We start from the raw sequence: 23,028 nt of genomic DNA, 5'->3' as shown, positions 1-23,028 counted from the left end.
GCTCCTGAGCCATTTGGCCTTTGGGCAATCTGGGTAATAGGATGAAGTTTGCACAGGACACCTTCCCCAATAGGCCAGGATAAGACTTCCTGGGTACTCAGTTCTCTGCTATTTTTCTCTCTCTCCCAGAAAAGGGCAACAACACATGTTCCTTCCTCCCATGCCCATTGCCTTCTGAAGAAGTTATCCACCCCTTTTATTCACTCCCATGAATCTCCCCTGGATACTCACTACCTATTCCCAGAAAGGGAGCAAAGGACCTCCTGGTATGGCCCTAAGCTCCCATTCTTTGGGTAAGATGGGCTGTGCAGAGGTCAGGCATTGCTCAGCTTGGGGAGCCCCTGCTCCCGCTATCACCACCGGTATCACTGGTCATCAGCCTCACCCTCAGTGTGACTCACTGTGAGCCACCCCTCCACCCCATGGGGTAACTCACATTGGGCACCTTCACTCTTCCCAGTTGAAGCCCTGAGTGTGCACTATGCATGGGACCGGAGAGAGGGTATAGGTAGAGATGGGGTGGAGTTTGGTTAAGGGTGTAGGAGGAGTTTCACCTAGAAGTCACTAAGTTCTCTCAGTAATACTAGTTAATTCCAAAGTAGATTTGAGGCACATTTTTGGAGACACAGGTATTAAACTGGAGCACCAAGAAGAGTATAATGTGTCACAGACTTAAAATCAGAGAAAACAGCTGTTTAAACCAACTAGTGGGAGGGGCCCTGGGCTGGCTGCCAGTTTTATTTTTCTAAGATCAGGCGGGAAGACAAGATTTCAGTTATCCCTCAGAATGTCCAGTGGAGCCACAACTGATCACAATAGCAAAAGTTTGATCCTAAGGTTGCGAATTTTTTTTCTTTTTGGACCATTAACCTACAGGGGGAAAAAAACCCCCATAAATTTACAGTCATAGGTCCCAGAATATTAGTTAGATGTTTCCTTAGAGGCTATCTAATCCAATCTGAACGTGAACAGAAATTGCCTCTAAAATATGCCTGACCAGTAATATTTCAAGACCTTGAGTGAAGAGGAAAAGAGGAAAGTCCCCATGTCCATCCTAGGGGACAGCCCATTCCCCTTGCAGACAGCTCTAACTCATAGGAAGATTTAAGTCTACTTTGGGGTGCTTCTGGGTGCTGCCCTCTGGGGCTAAACAGAGCAGATGTGATCCCTCTTTCTTATGACAGGCCTTGCAGGTTCTTAAAGACAGCTATCATGTTTACCCTAAGTCTTCTTTTCTCCAAGCTAAGCCTGAATCAATGGTAATATTCCATGCTTTGAAGACCCTTTTTCATCCTGTTCACTTGTCGCTTATTGATGTCTTTCTTTAAAGAGGCAACGAGGGGGTGGAGTGGATAGAGTACCGGCCTTGGGTCAGGAAGACCTGAGTTCAAATTTGTTTCTCAGCCACTTACTAGCTTGGGGAAGTCACTTAACCTCTGTTTACTACAGTTTCCTCAACAGTCAAAGAGGCATGATAATAGCACCCACCTTGCAGAGTTGTTGTGAGCATCAAATGAGATAATAATTGTAAAATGCTTAGCACAGTGCCTAGCACACAGTAGGCACTTAATATATGCTATCTGTTATAATAATTTGTTATTTTAAAATATAATATAAATATAATTATATTACATATAATTATATCTTTATATAGTATATTTAATATATTATATAAATATAATATAAATTATTAAATTTAGAGCATAGAACTGAATACAGTACTCCATATATAGTCTAAGCAGAGCAGAGTGCTATGAAACTCTCACTCCCCCCTTCCCCCGACACATACACTCTTGTTCTGGACACTATGTCTTTCTCAGTGAAGAATAAGATTGTATTACATAGCTGTTTCTGGATATCATATCACTCTTTTAAGTCATATTGAATTTGCAGTCAACTGAAATCCCCAGATCTTTTTCCAAATGAACTGCTATCCACTCACTCCTCCCCCATCTTGTATTTAGGAAGTTGATTTCCTGGGCCCCCAGTTTGAGACTTTCCATTTATCCCTGGTAAATTTCATCTTGTTACAGTACCTCTAATATTCTAGCCTCTCTAAATTTCTTTGAATCTTGTCTCTGTCTTCCAGCACGGTAACTGTCCTTTTGAGTTTTGTGTCATCTGCAGACTGGATAAGCATGTTGTCTATGCCTTTACCATTGAATAACTGATAAAAATAAAAAATAAACTATGTAATAGCATAGGGCCTAAGACAGATAGATGGCCTCCAAATTGGGAGCCGTGGCCAGTCTTTCCAGTGATAGCCAGTTGTGGGGGCTTGTCTCCAACATAATCACACCTACCTTTATCCTCAGACTCCTCCAATCCACCTCCCTCCCCTATACAAGCTCCATGTTTCCCCTTTTCTGAACCTGGGTTCAGCTCCTCAGGTTAGTTATAACCCAACACTACTAGGCACCCATGACCGCATTTTCACAGATGCCCCTGGGATAATCCGTTCCCCTTCCAGTATACCCAACCCTTGTCCTCCATGGCTATGGCAGGCATGCCTGGGTCAGTGGGTTCTGCACTCTGGGGCAGTGACAGGTAAAAAAAAAAATCCTGCCTCCCCCACCTTTTGGAATGGGACACAGTGAGTCCCACGGAATATGCAAGCATGGATAGGTGCAGATCTCATCACATTATCTTTTCCCCTAAACTACTCCTCTTTCTTCTAGTCACCCAGATTTTTAACCTCAGAGTCATCTTTAACCCCTGACTGTCCCCCCTTCATATCCAGTTGGGTACCATGTCTTTTTGTTTCTGCCTCCACATCTCTGACATCTTTCCCCTCTTCTCCAGTCCTATGGCCAACCTCCATGGTTTAGGGCCTTCTTGCCTCTCCCCTGGAATACCAGAACAGCCTCTTCATTGGTTTCCCTGCCTATGGTCCTCTCGCCTCTTCAATCCATCCCTGACACAGCTACCAAAGTCATATTTCAACAGTGCAAGTCCAACCAGGAGGCTCCCCAATTCAAGGAACTCCAGTGATCCCCTATTGACTCCAGGATTGAAATTATTTCATTTTTTCTTATCCTTTTAAAATGTCTAATCCTTTGTATAAGCTTTATAATGCACATAATTATGAGTACAGTATATATTATATGTATATATAATATATTATATATATTGTATGTATATATGTATAGTATATGAGTACTCATATAATTTATAAATAAATCTATACACATTAGGGTTACATGCCGCCAAATTTTTAATGATAGGGGTCCATGATCAAAAAAAAAAATTTGGAGATCCTTGCACTAGGGAACTTCCAAGTTAACATCAAACCACTACTAAGGGGCAGCTAGGTGGTGCAGTGGATAGAGCATCTGCCCTGGAGTCAGGAGGACCTGAGTTCAAATCCAGCCTTAGACTAGCTATATGACCCTGGGCAAATTACAACCCCAATTGCCTCAAAAACAAACCCCAACTATTAATAGGTGGCCAGGTAAATATTGGATTTGGAGTCAGGAAAATCTGAATTGCTAGCCAGGCAAGCCTGAATATGACAACATTGACACAGCATTTAACAAAGGTTATCACTCTCTTTTGGAGGAAAAGATGGAGAGATAAGGACTAGATGATAGGACCTAGATAATTGTTAATAGCTAGCATTGATATAATACTTGATAAAGTGCATTACCAAGATTATCTCATTTTATCCTCACAACAACCCCGGGAATTAGATGCTATTATTATCCCCATTTTTGCAGTTGAGGAAACTGAGTCAGACAGAGGTTGAGTGACTGCCGAAGTCACTGAACTAGGAAGTGTCTGAGGCTAGATTTAAACTTAGGCCTTCCTGATTCTGGGTCTAGCACTCTATCTACTATGCCAGATGATTGAAGACCCCATCATGACCCTGTGCCAGGCTTATGGTTTGTTTTCCAAACTCCTCTTCTATTTTTTCTCTCTGTCCAAGTAGTCTGATACCAATAACAATTAGTCTACACACCCATAACAATATTGTTTTGGCTTCTTCTACTACTATTTTCCATCCAAATGTTTCCCACCATTATTCCTAGGATAAGAAGCGAAAGGAAACTTGATGTCTATTAGGGATGGGGTAGTTGGTTTGTATTTGAAAGCACCTATCTGAATTTTAAAATTAAAAATCGGGAACCCAAAATTTTAAAAAATGAATGTTAAAAAGTGTTTTTACATGTAATTGGGGAAAAATAAAATATATGTATTTTTAAAAGACACAGGGAAAAGAAAGGATGTCAAAGGAGAATGGTTTTCATGGTGTAACATCCTCCTCCTCTGGCCTTTTAGGATGCTAAAGGATTTTACTATTGGATTGCTTTTTTGCACCTATAGCAATAGCTGTCCCCATTCCTGCCTGAACCCTTCTTGGAAGTACTGTGTGCCTCATCTTTTTTTTTTGGAGGGGGGATGCTGTTAGGAGACCACTGAGATCAGTGAAGGGATCGAGCATTTAATAAATGCCTGCTCTGTGCCAGATACCGTGCTAAGTGCTTTATAAATATTATCTCTTGATTCTCACAATGACTGTGGGAAGTAATAATAATAATAATAATAACTAACATTTCTATAACACTATGTGCCAGGCACTGTAGTAAACACTTCATAATTATTATCTCATTTGATCCTTACAATAACCCTGAGAGGTAGGTTCTATTATTATCTCTATTCTACAGTTGAGGAAACTGAAATTAAGTGACTTGCCCAGGCTCACACAACTAGTAAATAATGTCTGCGGTCAGATTTGAACTCGGGTCTTCCTAACTCCAGGCCCAGCACTCTATCCACTGTGACACCCGGGTGTAACTTTCATAAGTGAGATATGTGGTAGATGCCCTGAGCAAGGTTCTGCTCTTGACTAAGTCTTGGTTTCTTCGTTTATAGAACAGGGGAATTAATTTCTGCCCCATCTTGCCTGAGAGAGTGACTCGTACCATGCAAGCCTCAAAAATGGAGCCTGACTGGGTCAATGTCACCGTCTCACACCGAGCCTACATAGTCTAAGGAATGAAAGCAGCTTTACCTATTAGCATAGATTTTGGGAGCCCTGAATCAAGTGAGCGAACAAACATATTAAGTGCCTACTGTATGCCAGGTGCTGTGATGGGTTGTTAGCACTAAGGATGCAAAGACCAAAAATGAAACAATCCCGGCTCTCAGGAGCTAGTAGATGAGATATCCTGTACGTGTGTGTGAGCATACATATGTGTGTATAAAGAATAAGTAAGATGGGGTGAAAATTTGGAATTCAAAATCTTGTGGAAGTAAATGTTGAAAACTAAAAATAAATAAATTTATATTAAGAAAAAAGAATAAGTAAGAACATAAATTTGAGAGTTAAATACAAGGTCATTAAGGTGGGAGGGCACCAGGAGCTGAGAGGATCAGGAAAGGAATAATATGTTATTGTCATTTAATCATGTCCAACTCTACGTGACCCCATGGAAAGTCCATGGGGTTTTCTTGGCAAAGATACAGGAGTGGTTTGCCATTTCCTTCTCCAGCATATCCCCATTTTACAGATGAGTAACTGAGGTAAATAGGGGCTGTGACTTGCCCAGGGTCACACAACTAGGTCTGAGGTTGGATTTCAATTCAAATCTTCCTAACTCCAGGCCCAATGCTCTATCCACTGCACTACCTCTCTGTCAAAAGGAATCATATAGAGGGCGATAACTGAGCTGTGTCTTAAAGGAAGTAAGGAATTTATGAAGAAGTATATTCTAGGGGCAGCTAGGTGGTGCAGTAGGTAGAGCTCTGGCTTTAGAATCAGGAGGACCTGAGTTCAAATTCAACCTCAAACACTTGGCACTTACTAGCTGTGTGACCCTGGGCAAGTCACTTTACCCAAATTGCCTAGCCAAAAAAAAAAAGAAGAAGTATATTCTAGGAATGGGGAGCAGGCAGTGCAAAGAGGAGGAAACAGGAGGTGGAATTCTGTGTGAGATGAAAGGAGGGAAGGCCAGTTTGGGCATTAGAATATGGGAAGGGGAATAAGTTATAATGAGAACAGAAAGGTAGGTCAGGGCCAGGTTTGTGAAGGGCTTTAAAAGCCAAGTGGAATTTATATTTCATCCTAGAGCCAATAAGGAGCCACTAGAATTTATTGGGTAAGGGAGGAACATAGTCACAGCTACACTAAAGGCATCTATGAGTGGAGTGAGTTGCAGGAGGGAGAGACTCAAGGCAGGGAGAGCAATTAGCAGACCACTACAATCATCTAGACTAAATGTGATGGTGGCCTTGGCCCAGATGGTGGGTATGCGTGTAGGAGGAAGGGGTTGGATGGGAGAAGCATGGAAATAGAAATGACAAAGTTTGGCAGCTGATTAGGCATGAGGGATGAGGAAGAGGAAAATGGGAAGATGATGCATGCCAAGCTTCTGGACCTGGGAGATTGGAGGAAAGATGAAGTAGGTAACTTTGGTCATCAGCCCAAGATTAACAATGTCTGATAAGAATTCTGATACATGACTCTAACGCCTTTCACTGGATTAACCTCATTGGGACTCCTTATGGGTCAGTGCCTGTTAAGTATCCCCTTCTTGGACATTATGTCCTGGTCTGCTGGTATTATGTTCAGTTTGGAAAACCACATTTTAGGAAGGACATTGATCATCCGCAGTAGAACCAGAGGGTGGAGGGAACCAGAAATCACACTTACCAACTAAAGTCCAAACTTGTGGTCTTACGCAGCTCAGATCAGACAAAGAACTGGAGGTGTTTTGGTGAGGAGAGAACACTCAGGGCAGACAGGAAAGCTGTGTTCAAGCATTTTTAAAGCTGTCACGTGGAAGTATTAGGTTTGTTCTGCTTTCCCCCAGAGGGCAGATCCAGAAGCCGTGGGCAGAAGGTGTAGGGAGGCAGACTTCAATTTGACATAAAGGATTACTTCCTAACAATTAGAGTTGTCCAAAAGTGAAATCAATTCCCTTGTCAGGTAGTGAGCTCTCTGTTACTGTAGAGGTCACCAAGCAAAGTCTGCATAGTCACTTGTTGGTCATGTTGCTGAGACTATTCTCATTCAGAGAGGAATTGACCTCAGAGACTGTTGATTCTGTGGTTGCTCGCCTAGAAAAGACTCTTGAGGATGATACGACTTGTGAAAGATTTTTTTTTAATTTGCCCATTGGGTTCTACTAAATTGTGACTATCATGTTGTGTCAGCTGCACATTTGAAGCTTGGATCTTGGGCCACGATTCTAAGATTTTGGGCTGTATTTCCTAACTTGGATTTGGTTGTTTTTTTCCCCCCTTTGGACTGCCTGCCTCAGAGAGAACCAAGGTTCTGGAGTCCCTGTGTCTGGCCCAAACCTGTCTACCACTCGGCCAATCCAGCAGGATATGGGGCGTCAGGAACCTCCACTGGCTGAAGACATTGATAATATTAAGAACAATAAGCTGGCCACCACGGAATCCACCAACCCTCACAACACCATCCATGCCCTCCACCCCCAGAGCCCAGCCCAGATGGGTAACCACACCAACTCCCCACCAATGCGTCCCCCGCCCAATCAGCCAGCTGGGAACCCATCCAACCCTGGGCCCCCCAAAAACCCAGAGAATAGCCTTATAGTCACCAACCCCAGCACCCAGAACAACCCAGCCAAGACTGCCAAGAAGCCTGAGCACACGGCGGTGGAGATCCCCCCCGCCTTTCCCCAACCCGTCAACAATACCGTTGTCCAAGGTAAGTCTCTCCCCCTCCTCTCTCCCACTAGGTGTAGTGCTGTAGAGTTGAAAGCCTACTTGGGAGAATTGTGAAGCAGAACTCCTACATTCTTTTCCTGATTCTATTACTCATTCCCTGGGTACAAGCCCCCAACAACCACTACCACCTTTACATGTTGCTGTACTGTGCTCTCCTCCGTGTCCCATTGCCCCTTTTTAATGTGAAGAGTGTAAAACCCCGTGGGATGAGAGGGAATGGGAGCATTTTTAGGGATTTACATTATTTCAAGCTCTTTCCAAAAAGAAAATCCCACGTGAAATCAGGTTTTAATTTCTGTAAACTACTTGGAGTTAAAACTATTTGGCAACAGACAGTGATGTCTGACACCATCTTGCTTAGGGTTAGGTTAACACCACTGAGGTTATCCTTTCCCAGAATGCACTTCTCACTATCCCAGATACAGAAGCTGTGCTTAGCAGTGATGACTTTCCAGACTGCATTATCCATACCAGGCAGGGTGGTGCAGTGGGGATGGAGCACTGAATTTGGAACTGGCAGACCTGGGTTTAAATCTCAACTCTTCATGACATTGAGCAATGTGATTTTTCTGGCCTCCAAATACCTTAGCTGTAAAATGAAGTTGGCCTAGGCCACCTTTAATGGTGCTTCCAGCACTAAATCCTTAGATCATCATGGTCCTTGGTAGCTTAGGAGCACACAGAGCTGGGCAAGAAGCCTGGCCACTGCCAGACACTGCTCTGAGTACCCCTTCTAGCAGTGAAAGGCTACTCTTGCTGCCTGCAAGCAAGCAAACAACACAGATGTCCTGCCTCCTCTGGAGAGCCAAGCTGAAGCTGGAGGCCTTGGGAGGTAAATAGTGAATGAGGCTTTTTTGGTCATATGTCTCAACAGTAAACAAAAACGCCAACCCAGACCCACTGCCAAAAAAGGAGGAAGAGAAGAAAGAAGAGGATGACCCGGGAGAAGATGGCCCCAAGCCTATGCCCCCCTACAGTTCCATGTTCATCCTGTCCACCACAAACCCGTGAGTATGGCCCGACTGAGGTCTTGGGTAGGGCTGGACCAAGGCTTCTACCACTCTGGGCTCTTAATGACCAAGATGGCTGGCTAGTTCTTTGTGGGAGAGGTCAGTCTGGCAGCGCGCAAAGGTCTACATTGCCACCTAATGATAGCCAGGGAGGAGTTTTAATTCTGGGACTGTGATGGGGTGAGGGGGCGGCTGCTGGTTTAGTGGAAGGAACATGAGGTCTGGCGGCAGAAGAGCCATAATCAAAGCCCAGTTCTTCCACTTATCACCTTTATAATTAACTTAACCACTTCAGTGTTTGGTTTTTTTCATCTGAAAAATGAAGGGGGGTCAGACTAAATGGCCTCTAAATCATTCCCTTTCGAGTTCTGACATGATTGCTTGTTAGACCATTACTTGTCCTCTGAGCTTCTCAGGCAGGACATACTTACTGATAGAGGTGGATATTTGAACAAAGTTATGAATTTGGGGAAAGAAGTTGCCTTAGCAAGTCAGACTAGAGCAGTGTTTCTTAAACTGAGAGTCAGCTGTCCTCAGGGATAGGGGGGGAAAGGGAAGGGGGAGGCGAGATCAGAGGCCTAAACCAGAGCTGTGTTTCCCAACAGCTGCCATGAGGGGGACTGAGAGTTGTGGTCCTAAAAGGTTGGTTTGCCCTCCTTCCTTAGCCTGGGCTCTCCCTCTGTCCCTTTCCTCCCAACCTTCTGCATCTGGAGCAGGGACAGTCACAGTGACACCGATTTTATTTGATGTGCTGAGGGAGTATGGGGTCCTGAGAGCCCACAGGGGAAGACTCATCCTATGGATCTGGGATGATTCTGACTATCTCTAGTTTTTAGCACTGGTGTGGGCCTTAAGGTCACAAAACACGTGCTTCCTGGCTCTGACCCACACCATCTCTCCTTCTCTCCCAGCTTACGCCGGCTATGCCACTATATCTTGAACCTTCGTTATTTTGAGATGTGCATCCTGATGGTGATCGCCATGAGCAGTATAGCCCTGGCAGCTGAAGACCCCGTGCAGCCCAATGCCCCCAGGAACAATGTGAGCAGCTCCCTATAATCCCCCTGGTTCCACTCTCCTTCAGTGTGCTAGTTTTCCAAATTAGCATTGGTCTCTTTGGAACATAAATTTGGCTCAGAATGTCCAGGTCCTCAAAGAAAACTGATTATCTTTCAGGGTCTCCTGAGGCTTTTTGCCCAATCCTGCACCTCTGGAAAGCCCAGCTCCAAGACCCCCAGAGTGCAGTGAGGGCTTCCATGCTTGGCTGGCACTTCTCACATAATGGAAACTACAAAGGAGCAGCCTGTGGTTAATGGCCTTGCAGGGCATCTGTGGATTCCTGCTGGGCTATACACCCCTCTCACCTAAATAGGAATCCCTAGACACACTACAGAGATACTTAACTGGGAACTAGTCTGTGTTGATCTTGAGCTTTGGAGTCTGAATTTGGAGATTTAACTTGAGTTGAAATGCAAAGAGGATAGATAGATCACAGCTCCTACAGATTAAGAATGGAATGGGCTGTATGAAGAGGTAGTGAGATCCCTGTCCTTGGGGGTATTCCTGCAGAGACTGGATGACCACTCATCCGAGGATTGATTATGCATCAGCAGGATTTGAATTTGGACGGATCCCTTAGGCCCTTTCTGGCTGTGGCTCTAAGTCACATCCTGTGGCCCCTCCATCTCTTGTTTCCAGAAGGCTTCTGATTTCCTTGGAGAACTCCTCTAGCAGAGCTTTGACATGCAAGGGGCACAAGCTTGCTCTGTGCCCTCGGTGAGCAGACAGTGAGGTGCCCCTGAACGTGGGGGTGGCTGGTGGCTGACAGAAGCCGAGTCAATACTCATATAGACTCTTCCGTCGCTTAGGTGCAGTACATACTGGAACCCATGGCCAGGAGGCTCTTGAAAGTTAGTTCTGTTCACGCCTTGTAGCCACATTTTGATGCTTACAGCCTTTACATTTATAACTTATGGCCTCTGGGGAGATGAGTATTTGACCCAGAAACAAGGACTAAAAATGGCTCCAAACTTTGGTAAAAGAAAGCTTCTCTGGGGCCAAGGACTGGGGCCCCACCGAAGGTCAGCCCTGCTATTGCTCTAATGCCTTCCCTTCCCAGAGACAAAGCTAGGTTTCCTTTTTCTTTTATGAAAACAGGCAGTTCTTCATAAGTAGGTTAGGTGCGAGGCCATGGCAAATCCCATAAATCAGAGGCTGGTACAGTCACCCTCCGCAGCTTACCTTGCATTTTCTTTCTTCTACTCCAGGGCTGGATGGAGCCTGCTGGGACCTCATGGGGGAGATTGACAGAAATAATTAGAACACACCTCCCCAAAGGAGCCAGAAATCAGGGCTGTGCTAAAATGTCTTGCACAGCTCAAGCTGGTGCATCATCTATTTTTTTCTGTCTCTTCATTTCCACAACCAACCTCTGGGGGTTGTAGCTGAGGAGGTCTAGGTCCCAACAACAGAACTTATCTTGGACCTAAATGATGACCAGGATGGGACAGGGGGAACACATCACATGAGAAATAGCCGAAGGACTGGTTCAGAAGACAATGTGGGCCAGAGGAAAGAACACTGAATTTGGAGTCCCAAGAGCCAGCTTTCAATGTGGTTCCAATAGTCACTTGCTGTATGACCTTGGGCAAGTCATTTGCTCTTTCTTGGCCTTAGTTTCCTGATCTGTATAATCAGAGGGTTGGATTAGATGACCTAACATCCCTTCCAGTTCTAAGGGTACACAGTTCTATGAACTGAAGATGTTTTGGCTAAAGAAGAGAAGATTTAGGGGCAGCTAGGTGGCACAGTGGATAGGGCACTGGCCCTGAAGTCAGGAGGACCTGAGTTCAAATCCAGCCTCAGACCAAACACTTGACACTTACTAGCTGTATGACCCTGGACAAGTCACTTACCCCCAGTCACCAGGAAAAAAAAAAAAGAAGAGAAGATTTAGAGGGTACATGATAATGGTCTTCAAATATGGGAAGAGCCTGAAAGGAATTATGTTCCTTCTGTTGGCCTTGAGTGACAGACCTAAGAGCACTGGGGTGGGGGAGGAGAGAGCTGGGGAGGAATTACTGGAGGCAGATTTTGTCTCAGTTTAAGGAAAAAATTCCCGACAATTAGCACTGATATAATGGAATTTGTTACCTTGTGAGATAGTGAACTCCCTGCCATTGGAAATGTTCAAGCAGAGACCAGGACTCATCAAGGGTACTATAAGAGGGCGGCGTGAGCTGTTCATTTATAGGCCCCTTCTAATCCTTAATATGGGCAGTGAGGGGAGACTCATCTTGATGAGTTCAAATCCAGCCTCATATACTTACTAGCTGTGTGACCCTGGGCAAGTCACTTAAAACCCTGTTTGCCTCTGTTGCTTCATCTGTAAAATGAGCTGCAGAAGGAAAGGGCAAACCACTCCAGTATCTTTGCCAAGAAACCCCAAAATGGGGTCACAAAGAGTCTGAAATGACTGAACAACAATCCTTAATAGGGTATGACTTGGGAGGAATTTAAAGAAGCTGTTTATCTATTCCTGAAGTGGATGCTTCCATCCAAGAGGCAGGGAGAGATCAGATCTGGTTTTTGATGAGGGCAGGATTGGGCCCTTCTGACCCCAAAGCATTCCCCAGACCTGGCTAGTAACTGCCTTCCCTGCTCCAATGAGCAGCTGCCTGGAGATTGCAGGAGCAGGCGAGGGGTATGATGTAAGAACATTGATCCTTGCAGCAGGGAGAAACCACTCCTAGGTGCGTCCAAAGCCTGAGAAACCCTCTGGACTCTTCTGCCTCCATTCCGTCAGTAATATTTCTGGTACACTAATCATCCACTGAACAAAAACAGGCTTTCATTATGTCATCTCTTCTCAGCCCCTTGCAGTCCGCCTTCTGACCTCATCACTCAACTGGAGCTGCTAAATCTAAAGTGACAAATGCTCTCTTACTTGCCAGGACTCCTGGCCTCTTTGTAGTCTTCATCCTTCTTGACCACTCAGCAACACTGGCTGCTGGAGACCACCTCCTCCAGGATACTCTTTCCTCCCTGTGTTTGTATGATACTGCTCACTCTCGGCTCCCCTCCTACCTATCAGACCTCTCCTCAGTCTTCTTTGGCTTATCTTCATCCATGTCCCTGCTCTTCATCGTGTGTGCTTCTCAAGACTCTTCCCTGAGTCTTCTCTCCTTTCTCCAGACCCTATCTCTGGGTGGTCCTAGCAATTCCCTTGGTCTCCACTATCTCAATTTGGATGACTTGCAGATTGCTATCATAGATGCTGGCACACTCTGGGTGAGCACTGTCATCATCTTGTCCTTAAAAGGAAGGGAAGGGCCAATGGGAATGCCCTTTAGAGCATACCTATACACCCAGCCCATCACCTGTGACCTCTATCCAGTCCTAATCACTCTCCTAAGGTCCAGCCCTGCATCACCAATATTTCCAACTGAATGTCCCATAGGAATCTTAAACCTGGTGTGTCCACAACTAATTATCTTTTCTCAAAACCCCTCCCCTTTCCCTATTGTCTCTATTTCTGTAGAGGGTAAGTGCCATCATGGAGGCAATTGGTATGCAGTGGACAGAATACTGACATTGGAGTCTGAAAGACTTAAGTTCAGACCTCTTTACTAGCTGTGTGACCCTAGGCAAGACACTTAACCTCTGTCAACCTGTTTCCTCCCCTGTGCAAAATGGGAATAATAATAGCACCTAATTCATAAGGCTGTTGTGACGATATAACGAGATGACAGATGTAACGCGCTTTGCAGACTTTAAAGTGCTATACAAATACTAGTTATTATTATCCTTTCAGGCACCCAGGTTCAATATTTTGGATTTACTTATCTGGGTTCATGTTATTGTCCTCCTCTCCCCCAATGGAATGTAAGCTTCTTCAGGGCAGAGGCTGTTTCATTTTTTAATTTATATTCTCAGCAGCTAGCACAGTGCCTGGGACTGTGAAGACTTAATAAATACTTGAAGAATGGATGGATGGATGGATGGATGGATGGATGGATGGATGGATGGATGGAATTTCCCTTCTCTAGAGCCTATAATGGGCTCTTATTACTGGTCACCTCAGTCTAAACTCTTCTGCCAGACCTTCAGCGTTTTCTATAATCTGGTCTCACTTCATTTTCCACACTACTCCTTGATTTATATGACAATTATATAAGCCCTTAATATGGTGAGGGTACTATTGCCAGGGCTATGGAAGACATAAAAATGTGTAGGCTAATCACTGGCCTCCAGGAGCTGGCCAGCACCCTTCCTCGACCTGCCCACATGCTGATTTCTGCCTCTGGATCTTTATTCATGCTGATTACCCATCCTTCCCTCCTCCATCCATTTCAGTCCAATTTGATTTACAAGTCCCATTTCCTCCCCCTTGTTCTGAAGCACTAGGGCCCCTGGATTCACTATGACACACTTGGGCTGTCATTGTGTGGTGTATGTGTCATTCTTCTCTCCTGAACTGTACTGTGAACTCCTTGAGGGCCAGGACCATATTTTTTATGTCGATGTATCCCCCATAGGGGCAGGCACATAGTAGTTACTTAATTAGTGATTTGTTGATTGATTGAGCTGAATCATAGATGTCACCTGATCAGTAGAATTTTATCAAACCTATAGATCTTTAGAGCTGGGTAGAAAGGGGATGATGTGCCTGGATTTCAAAGCTCAAAAGGGCTTATTACCTCAACAAACCATTCCTGGCTCCCTTCACACCATCAGGAGTTCCAGACAGATGGTGGTAAGGAAATACAGAAGTCAAACTGGCTTTGGGCCAAAAGATTAAATCTATCATCTTACCATCAGAAGCCCTCTCCTGTTCTGCAAGTAGCCTCTTCCAGAGGACTGAATGTAGGGGAAGAAAGTGCCTGGTGATCAGGGAGCTGGGACAGGCTCATGCTGGGACAACTTTGCTGTGCTGTCTGCCCCCAGCTAGGCTTCCCTGCTCTCTTCAGTATCAGTGCCTTTCTTGTCATATCTCTTTCCTGATGTCCAATGAGAGCCACGCCTATTTCTCCTTGCTATGGCCCAAACAAGAAATGATTGGATAGGTCAGCACCAGTGTTTGTGAGATGATCTTTTGTGGGATAGAGCTGCAGAGTGGGAAGTTGCATAAATGGGGAGCAGAAGAGGTATTTAGGTGGCACAGAGGATAGAATGAGGCACCTAGAGTCAGAAAGAATTGAGTTTAAATCCAGCGTCAGACACTTTGCTAGCTGTATGACCCTGGGCAAGTCACCTAACCTCTCTCTGCCTCAGATTCTCCATCTGTAAAATGGGAACAATAATAGCACCCACTTCCCAAGGTGTTGTAAGGACAAAATGAAATATTTATAAAGCATTTTGTAAATCTTAAAGCACTATATGAATGCTATCATATAATATATACATATATACACATGCATATTATACACACTCACATACATGTATGTAAATACTAGCTATCAAGTCCATGTATCAACAATTAAGGGATGGTGATTCCTGTTGTCTCTTGGCAAGGGGGAGGGGGGCTGTGGAAGAACTGAAAGGGGAGGTAGAAGGGAGAAACTGAGTTGAAGGGACTGGAATGGGGAGAAGTCTTATCTCAGGGGACTCCTCTGAAGCACACTCCCATAGGGGAGGAGATGTGTGCCTGTAAAGAAAGATTGGGACCTTGTGATGGATTTAATATGGGAAGAGTTTGTGAATTAGGCAGCCACCTTCTCCAAGAAAGTGTACCTTCATGAGCAGCACCGCACCCCAAGAGAAAGGACTTGAGAGTTCCAAGGGTCAACTGGTACCCAGGATGGAGGGAGAGGTGGGGAGAAATTACCTAGAGGTAGAGATGAGTTGGTCTCTGAGAAGACTGATTGTGTAGAGGGCATGGGATAGGATTGGGCCACACAATTAGGACACAAGGCAATTTATACCTTGAGATACTGCTTCTACCAACATGGCTTTCCTCATCAATTAATACTTCTAAGATCAAGAAATGGCAGGAAAAAATGGACGATGGAGCAAGGGCAATTACATAGAAATTGGTTAGATACTTGATACTATACTAACTGTGCTAACTTGATATCTCAGAAGCTGACATGAGTGACAGATAGAGAATAAAGAAGGAATAAATAAAAATAGGGCCCACAAATCAGAAAATAAAATTCAGAATAGACTGTAAGGGAAGAGAAATAACAAAGATAGAGCAAAGCTTTTTAGAAAAGGGGGTAGTAAAAGAAATTTGACAAAAATCAGAAGTTGGGGAGGAAGGTTTTGAACTACTGACTTAACTGAGCTGGGGAAGACAAGAGAGTGAAGAGGGAGAGAATAGATAACAACAAAATTTTAAATGAAAAAGAAATTGATTTAAGTAAAATCTAAGCACTAGGGAAAGAGTAGGCAAAAGGGATTGAGTAAGGGAAAGAGCTCCTATGTGGGAAGAGGTTAGCATATCAATGTAATTGAAGACTTATCCAGAAGATCACAGGTTTAGAATTAAAAGGGACCTTGGAGGCCATCTAGTGCAACCCTCCCTCCCACTTAACAGATGAGAAAACTGAGGTCCAACAGTACCTAAATGACTTGTCCAAGGTCACACGGGTCAGTAAGTTGCAGAGGTCCATTGCTCCATTCTCTGCACCCTGCATGGTTAGTTAGACTGAGTTCAACACCTTGGCCACTGACCAACCATCAAGGGTTAAGAGCATTCATGTACTTGTTTCTAAATAGGTTAGGACTAGGGGAAGAGAAGTCCTCTTTGGGGAGGACTTGCCTTCATAAGAGTGGCCAAGCCGGGTTCAATGTTTGCTTCAGCACCTGCACATCTGGAACACGTGACTCCACCATTTGGAGCTTATTTATAACCCAAGGTTGGGAGGACATGCCAGGCTCTGTGGATCCCTTTGAGTTTTCCTTCTTCAAGCCCTTGATTAGGGCTCCCCAGACAAACAACCTGATACTAAAGTCGCCAAATCCCCACCTGTTTGCAGGCCAGACTTCTGGGGCATCCCCTCTCTAGGCATGTGTCTGAGAAACAGCACTCTCAACCTAGTTCCCTTCTCTCCTGCAGGTGCTGCGGTATTTTGATTATGTCTTTACTGGTGTCTTTACCTTTGAGATGGTGATCAAGGTGAGTGCCAAGAGCTGGGAAAGAGGAGCCCAGGACTGGGGAAAGGTTGGGGTGGGAATAGGGCTCTAGCCCAGAGACTCTGAGAGCCTCCATGACAGGGCTATAAGAGAGTCCACAAAAGCATAGTGTCCTGAGCACTGCAGCAGAAGGTAGCTTGGCTTCTTGGACACCATGCCTTTGGTAATTCTGATTGTTTTATGAGCACTTTGGGCTATATAATGTAAGCTATTATTTTTATTATGATTGCTATGTTTAAGGAAATGAACTAGGCACTTGGAATACAAAGATGGGAAGGGAAGGAAAGGAAGGGAAGGGGAAGAAATGAGAGGGAAAGAAAAGGAAAACAACACACCCCCACCCCACCCCCAAGGAGTTTACATTCTATTGAAAGATGCAGTAAACAGATAAGAAAAACGTAAGACCTTTTGAGAAGGGAGAAGGCCCCGGGCACTAATGACTAGGAGGATTAGAAAAGGCTTCCAAATGCCTCCAGGGGCTCCCTGTCACCTCCAGGATCAAACACAAAAAGCCTTTCACAGTCTGGCTCCTTCCCACCTTTTCAGTCTTCTCATACTTTATTCTCTTCCGCACACTTCACAAACCCCAATCCAGCTACATTAACCTCTTTGCTGTTCCTCCGGTTGACACCGTCTCTCCCTTCATGCCTCTGCACTGGCTGTCCCGTCCTCCCCCTGCCTCATGCCTAGAATGAGCTTCCTCTTCACCTCTACCTCCTGGCTTCTCAGGCTTCTTTCCAAACTCAGCTCAAAGCCCCCTCTTACAGGAGGTCTTCCCCACCCCACCCCCACTCCTAATGTCTCCCCTCTGAGACTACCTCCTATTTATACTGTGTGTTTCTTGTATATACATAGGATTTGCATGTTGTCTTTTCCATTAGACAATGAGGTCCTTGAGAGTAGGGATTGTGTTTTTGCCTTTATTGTCTCACCAATGCTTAGCACAGTGCCGGGCACATTTAGTAAAATGCTTGTTGAATGGAAGTAGCACCTGACCTGTACCTTAAACAGCAGAAAGGGTTCATCATTTCCTTCTTTATCTTAGACCTGGAGGCCAAGTAGGAAGATTTCCAATGAGAAATAAGCACAATTAAGCCTGCCCCCATTGTTCCAGGGCCAAAAAGGAGGTTGGTTGGGGAGAGTCCTAGAGGAAAGCATTGCCTGGAAATGGAGCAAGAGCCTGAGTAGAAAAGAATGGGTTTGCCAGTTTGCAAGCTGCTGCATTGGGCTGATAATTCAAACTGTAGGGGGCAGCTAGGTGGTGCAGTGGATAGAGCACCAGCCCTGGATTCAGGAGGACCTGAGTTCAAATTCAGACTCAGACACATGACACTTACTAGCTGTGTGACCCTGGGCAAGTCACTTGCCTAACCAAAAAAATTCAAACTGTAGGGGAAGAAACCAATGGAAGATAGATCCAGGCTACACATAGTCTGAGAAGCTGCTTCATGCAAAAGTCCAGGCAGTTAAGGAAGAGAGCCTCAGGCAGGATGACAGGAGAGTGCAGAGAACATCTGGAGACAGACTGTGACTACAGGTTCCCTCAGCAGGAACACAGGGATGGAAAGTGATGCCGTCGCCAGCCCCCAGCCCCCACATCCAAGCAGGGGGCCCTGGCTGCCCCCCCACCCCTTTCTCCAGAATCAGTACCACTCCTACGCTGTTCCCTGCCTGGCATCCAAGGGTAGACATTCTCATTTCTCACCTGCCGTGGCCTGGAAAGAGGAGAGTTTTGCCTGGCCCCAAGGACGGGTCATCAGGCTAACTCCATCTGCCTTTGGCCCCTCCACCAGTTTGTTCACTCTTTTCCAAAGACAGATAGAAAGTTGAGCCCATGTGTGTGAGTACACACACACACACACACACACACACACACACACACACACACACACACACACACACACACTGTAGCACAAACATGGACACAAACACATCCCGAGGGTCAGTTGCCCTGCCTATCCACCATGAGCAGGAAAGTGTGTAAAATCACGGGATGCTCACTGCCTTATTCTCTTTGTACAGATGATCGACTTGGGGCTGGTTCTCCACCAGGGAGCATACTTTCGGGACCTCTGGAACATCTTAGATTTTATTGTGGTCAGTGGGGCTCTGGTGGCATTTGCCTTCACGTAAGTTTCCCAGCAAGCGTCATGCTTGCCTATCCTCCCCCCTCCCTGCCTGGCTCTGCTCTCCCCTGGCCCAGGGGAAGAGTGCTCTGTAGTGATGGGGCCAGGTGGAATGGGGACAGAGGATGCACCCGGAAGCCAAGAAGGGTTTGGTTTGGCTTTCTGCATGATGTCTACCATGGGGGAAAAGGACCCGTCTGTCTCCCATATACAGCAATGGTGTCTAACCTCATCACCTAGGCCCATTGCTGCGCTGCTGGTCTCAGGCTAGCCTTGCCAGACCATTTCACTCACTCATTCTCTGGGTTCAGCCCTGAGCAGCTGTCTCTTTGGGGTCTCCCCAAAGAAACAATTGGGAGCAGAATGTGCATGAAGATTCTGGGACCTGGAGTCCCCCTTACACAGTAGGCGTGGTGCATCTCCCCCAGCTAAACATAACCTCTCCCTGCATTCCTAGAGCACTGCTCCCTCCCCACGGGCAGTGCTTCATTTTGGTACTTCAAAATGGCCCTTGAATGTCTGAGTACCGGGCAACCATTAAGCCTCCAAGGTGGTGGAAACTCTTCTAGCACAGGACAGCCCAAGCCATAGATATTTGGGCCAAGGTGAGCAGGCCTTGGTGGCTTCTTGCTGAGAAGGGAAGCCAGGCTTCTGAGAGCTTGGTTTCTGTGACACTCATAGCAGTGTCTTCAGGGGCAGTCCCATGCAGTAAGGGTCTCTGAATCAGACCCCTCCCAGGTTCTTTGCCCTAAGGTTATAGTGCCCTAAGCCTCTGGTTTCCCTGACCATCTTGCTTTTAATCCCTCTCAGGCAGATCTGGAAGGCCCACAAGGTCAGTTGTCACTCAAACAACAAATATAAAACCTGGTTTGGAGGCCAAGATTTCTAAAATTTTGCAAGGTGGCCTGTTTTCAATGGAACCCCATGTAGGGCCCCTACAACTCTACATCAAGACCTTCAATTCTACATCAGAGACATTTGTTTATGTGAATATATCTGAAGCATTAGTGCATATCCACTTATTGAGCGAAAAACAGCCCAAAATTCTGATTTGCTCTGAGCTCAGCAGACAAAAAAGAAAAAAGAAAATTTCTGAGGCAGCTAGGTGGCATAGTGGAACATCAGTCCTGGAGTCAGGAAGATCTGTGTTCAAATACTGCCTCAGACACTTACTAGCTGTGTGACCCTGGGCATGTCACTTAACCCCTACTGCCTCAAAAACAAACAAACAAAAAAAGAGATTCTTTAATGAAGCCAAAAGTTGAGTATCCAGACTCCTGGTATTTCTGGTTCTGTCCTCTTCTCTTCTCTTCTATCTCTCTCTCTCTCTCTCTTTCTCTCATTTCTTTTGATGTGAAGCTGACTCTCACTACTCATTTTGGAGTTAGGAGGTTTGGCCCTGGGGAGGGCTGGAATAGAGAGATCCTCTGTAAGTTAGTCTGGCAGCTAGAAAAGTGAACCTAGGGTGGGGAGTGCCTCTGAGGAAGGCCCAGGCCTTGCTATCCCCAAATAAAACTTAACTTCTTGCAGTGAGACACATGCATGTTCCAAGTGTCCTTTGGATTTTAAGTGGTGAGTACCATGGGTCTACCTTCCTCAGGAGCAAAAGCCTAAGCATCTCTCTGACTGGCTGGGCTGTAGCTAAGTGGTGATATGTGGGCCCCTATGTGGAGGGGAAAGGGCTGCCTCATGTTCCCTAGGGGTCTCCCTCCTTGAAGAGATATTCATCTCCATACATCCATTCATTCCCATTATCCATAAGTACTTAGTCCGAACCCTTTGCATGCTCTGTGCCAATTAGCCAGTTCCTTCAGTTATTCCATCATTGTCCATACAGGAAATATTGTGCTGGGGGTGTTAGTTGGGTGTGGCTTCAGCAGAATTGTCTTTGTGTTTACTTCATCGTCAAATTAACCAAGACTTTCTTTTCTCAATCTTTATGAACACTGAAAATCTTCAGCCTAGGAATCAGCTTTTCCTGAAAAATGTTTCCCTGTCTCCTTTCCAGTGGGCAAGATATCTCTTACCTACATAATGGACAGATGCCAAAGGAAGCCACCACCTAGCCTCTCGGAGCCTCAGCTTTGCCATCTATAAAATGGGAGGGTCAGCCTAGACAATGTCTGAGGTTGTTCTAGACCTAAGTCCTAAGGCCCCATGTTTGCACTAAATGTGGCACACACAGTGTACTCTCTTGAACCCCTGCCCTAGAAAGTAACTGCAGGGAGGCCTTTAGGAAGCCACGGAGGCTTCTGGCTTTTTGGTTTACTCATGAGAAATTCTAGGGGAGCCTAATTTATAAAACCTCAGACTATCTACCCTAGCCATGCCTACTTAACCTTCACAAAAGTGAATGTGGTAGATTTTTTCATGAGTTTGGCAAACTCTTAAGCACACATCATAGAGTTTCCAAGTTGGAAGGGGCCTTAGAGGTCACTGAGGCTAACCTTCCACTCTTCCGAGGCACAGAATCCTAGAATCTTAGAGTTGGGAATCCAGGGGACCACAGAGTATATCTAACCCAGGTCCCATCTAAATACAGTTCACTGCAATGAACATTGGCCTGTAAGTCAAAAGACCACTCTGCCATTCCCAGGCTATGAGTGCTTGGGCAAATAGAGGCAGCATGTTCAGAAGATGCAGCTTCAAATCCCAGCTCTGATACTTACTACCTGTATGACTTTGGACTTTTCTCTGGGTCCCGGATTCCCTAGTTATACCATCAAGGAGCTGGGCTGGATGACTTCTGAGGTCGCTTTAGGTTCTAGCATTCTGGAATTCTGTTGTTGGTGAAGATAAATGTGAGGCAACCTTACTCTTACTCATTTTGTACAGGCAGTCCTTGCTTTAAATATCCCTGTGTATGAATTTGTGGGGTTACACAAAAGAGCAATAAGGGGGTGATTCTTTGTTTTACAAAGGATTTACCATATGGGTCATCTAAATATCAAGTTCCCTAAGTACATTTAAAATAAAATTAATTACAAAAATTAGATTTGCACTCAGTTTCGCAGCAATACAGCTCCTTTGTAACTTGACCTATACCTCAAAGCTCTAGTCAGAAACAAAACCCATTTGGGGGAGACTTTTGTTTTGAGGTATCCTAAAGCTTCCCTCCCCCTGCTATCTTTCTCCCTCCATTAGTCTTGTGATCTCAAAAAATGAAAGAAGAGGCTTACTGACAGAAAGGCATCTGGGGGTTCCTTCTCGTCTTTTGTATTCTTGTGAGGACTTAGGTTTAAGGACTGACTGTGTTGCCACTTAAGTGTCCTTGGACACTTAACATTTCTGGGTCTCAGGGTCCTTAGCTGTAAAATGAATTTAGGCTAAATTCTCTCTAAGGTCCTCTCTAGCTCTATCTCCTATGATTCTCTAAATTGATCTTATTTTTTATGGGAATCCAAGGAATTGAGGGGGGAGGAAAAAGAAAGTCTTTACTTTCTCTGAGAGTATGAGACCTGTTTCTAATGGAAATGCCAGGCTTTTTGGATGATTGCAGTCAGGTTTGGGATCAGCCTAGAGTTGTGTGGAGGCCAGGCATCATCTCTGAGTCCTAGAGTGGAGAGGGATGGAGAGCCCTAAATCCCATGCTCCCTTGTTATTACCTGAGAGGAGCCTCTGAGGTTTCCCGAGAAATGACCCTGGAAATTCTCCACTTAGTTGCATGTTTCTAATCTTCTACCTTGCCTCTAAATTTTCTCCTTCCTAGCAGGGACCCCTGATTTTCCTCTTTCCTTTGCTGCCAATGGGAAAATTGGGGGAGAGGCAGGGCTCCTGTAAACTCAGGTGACTTTCCAAATCTGTACCCTTTAGTTCAACTACACTCTTCTGTCCTGAGCATCCCTCTACTTACAGACCATCCCCCACCCCCCAAAAGATGCCAGGCAAACCTCATAAAGCCAAAAGCTGTTCAGAGCACATGCTTTTGGTGCTGATCACCCCAGGAGCCTCCAGGTTCCTCATTGCAGACAGGTAAAACCAGAAGCCAAAGCGAGTATTATCCCTGTAGGAGTCTGAAACCAATCCTAAGGGTGTTATAGTTTGTCCACAACTGTGCA

The 23,028-nt window shown here is 45.3% G+C and overlaps 1 protein-coding gene across 1 annotated transcript in view; it reads left to right on the top strand.

Moving 5' to 3' along the window:
- CACNA1A (calcium voltage-gated channel subunit alpha1 A) overlaps nt 1-23,028 on the top strand; it is a 251,744-nt gene that overhangs the window by 167,269 nt on the left and 61,447 nt on the right. The window contains 5 exon segments of the mRNA XM_020995037.2: nt 7,263-7,678; nt 8,573-8,705; nt 9,620-9,749; nt 16,768-16,827; nt 18,867-18,973. Coding sequence (XP_020850696.1) covers nt 7,263-7,678; nt 8,573-8,705; nt 9,620-9,749; nt 16,768-16,827; nt 18,867-18,973 — 846 coding nt within the window.

The sequence above is a fragment of the Phascolarctos cinereus genome, unplaced genomic scaffold (genome assembly GCF_003287225.1).
Source record: "Phascolarctos cinereus isolate Bilbo 61053 unplaced genomic scaffold, phaCin_HiC Scaffold_4;HRSCAF=312, whole genome shotgun sequence".
NCBI lineage: Eukaryota > Metazoa > Chordata > Mammalia > Diprotodontia > Phascolarctidae > Phascolarctos > Phascolarctos cinereus.
Note: the sequence above shows the minus strand (reverse complement) of the source record. Positions and strands in the feature narration are given on the sequence as shown.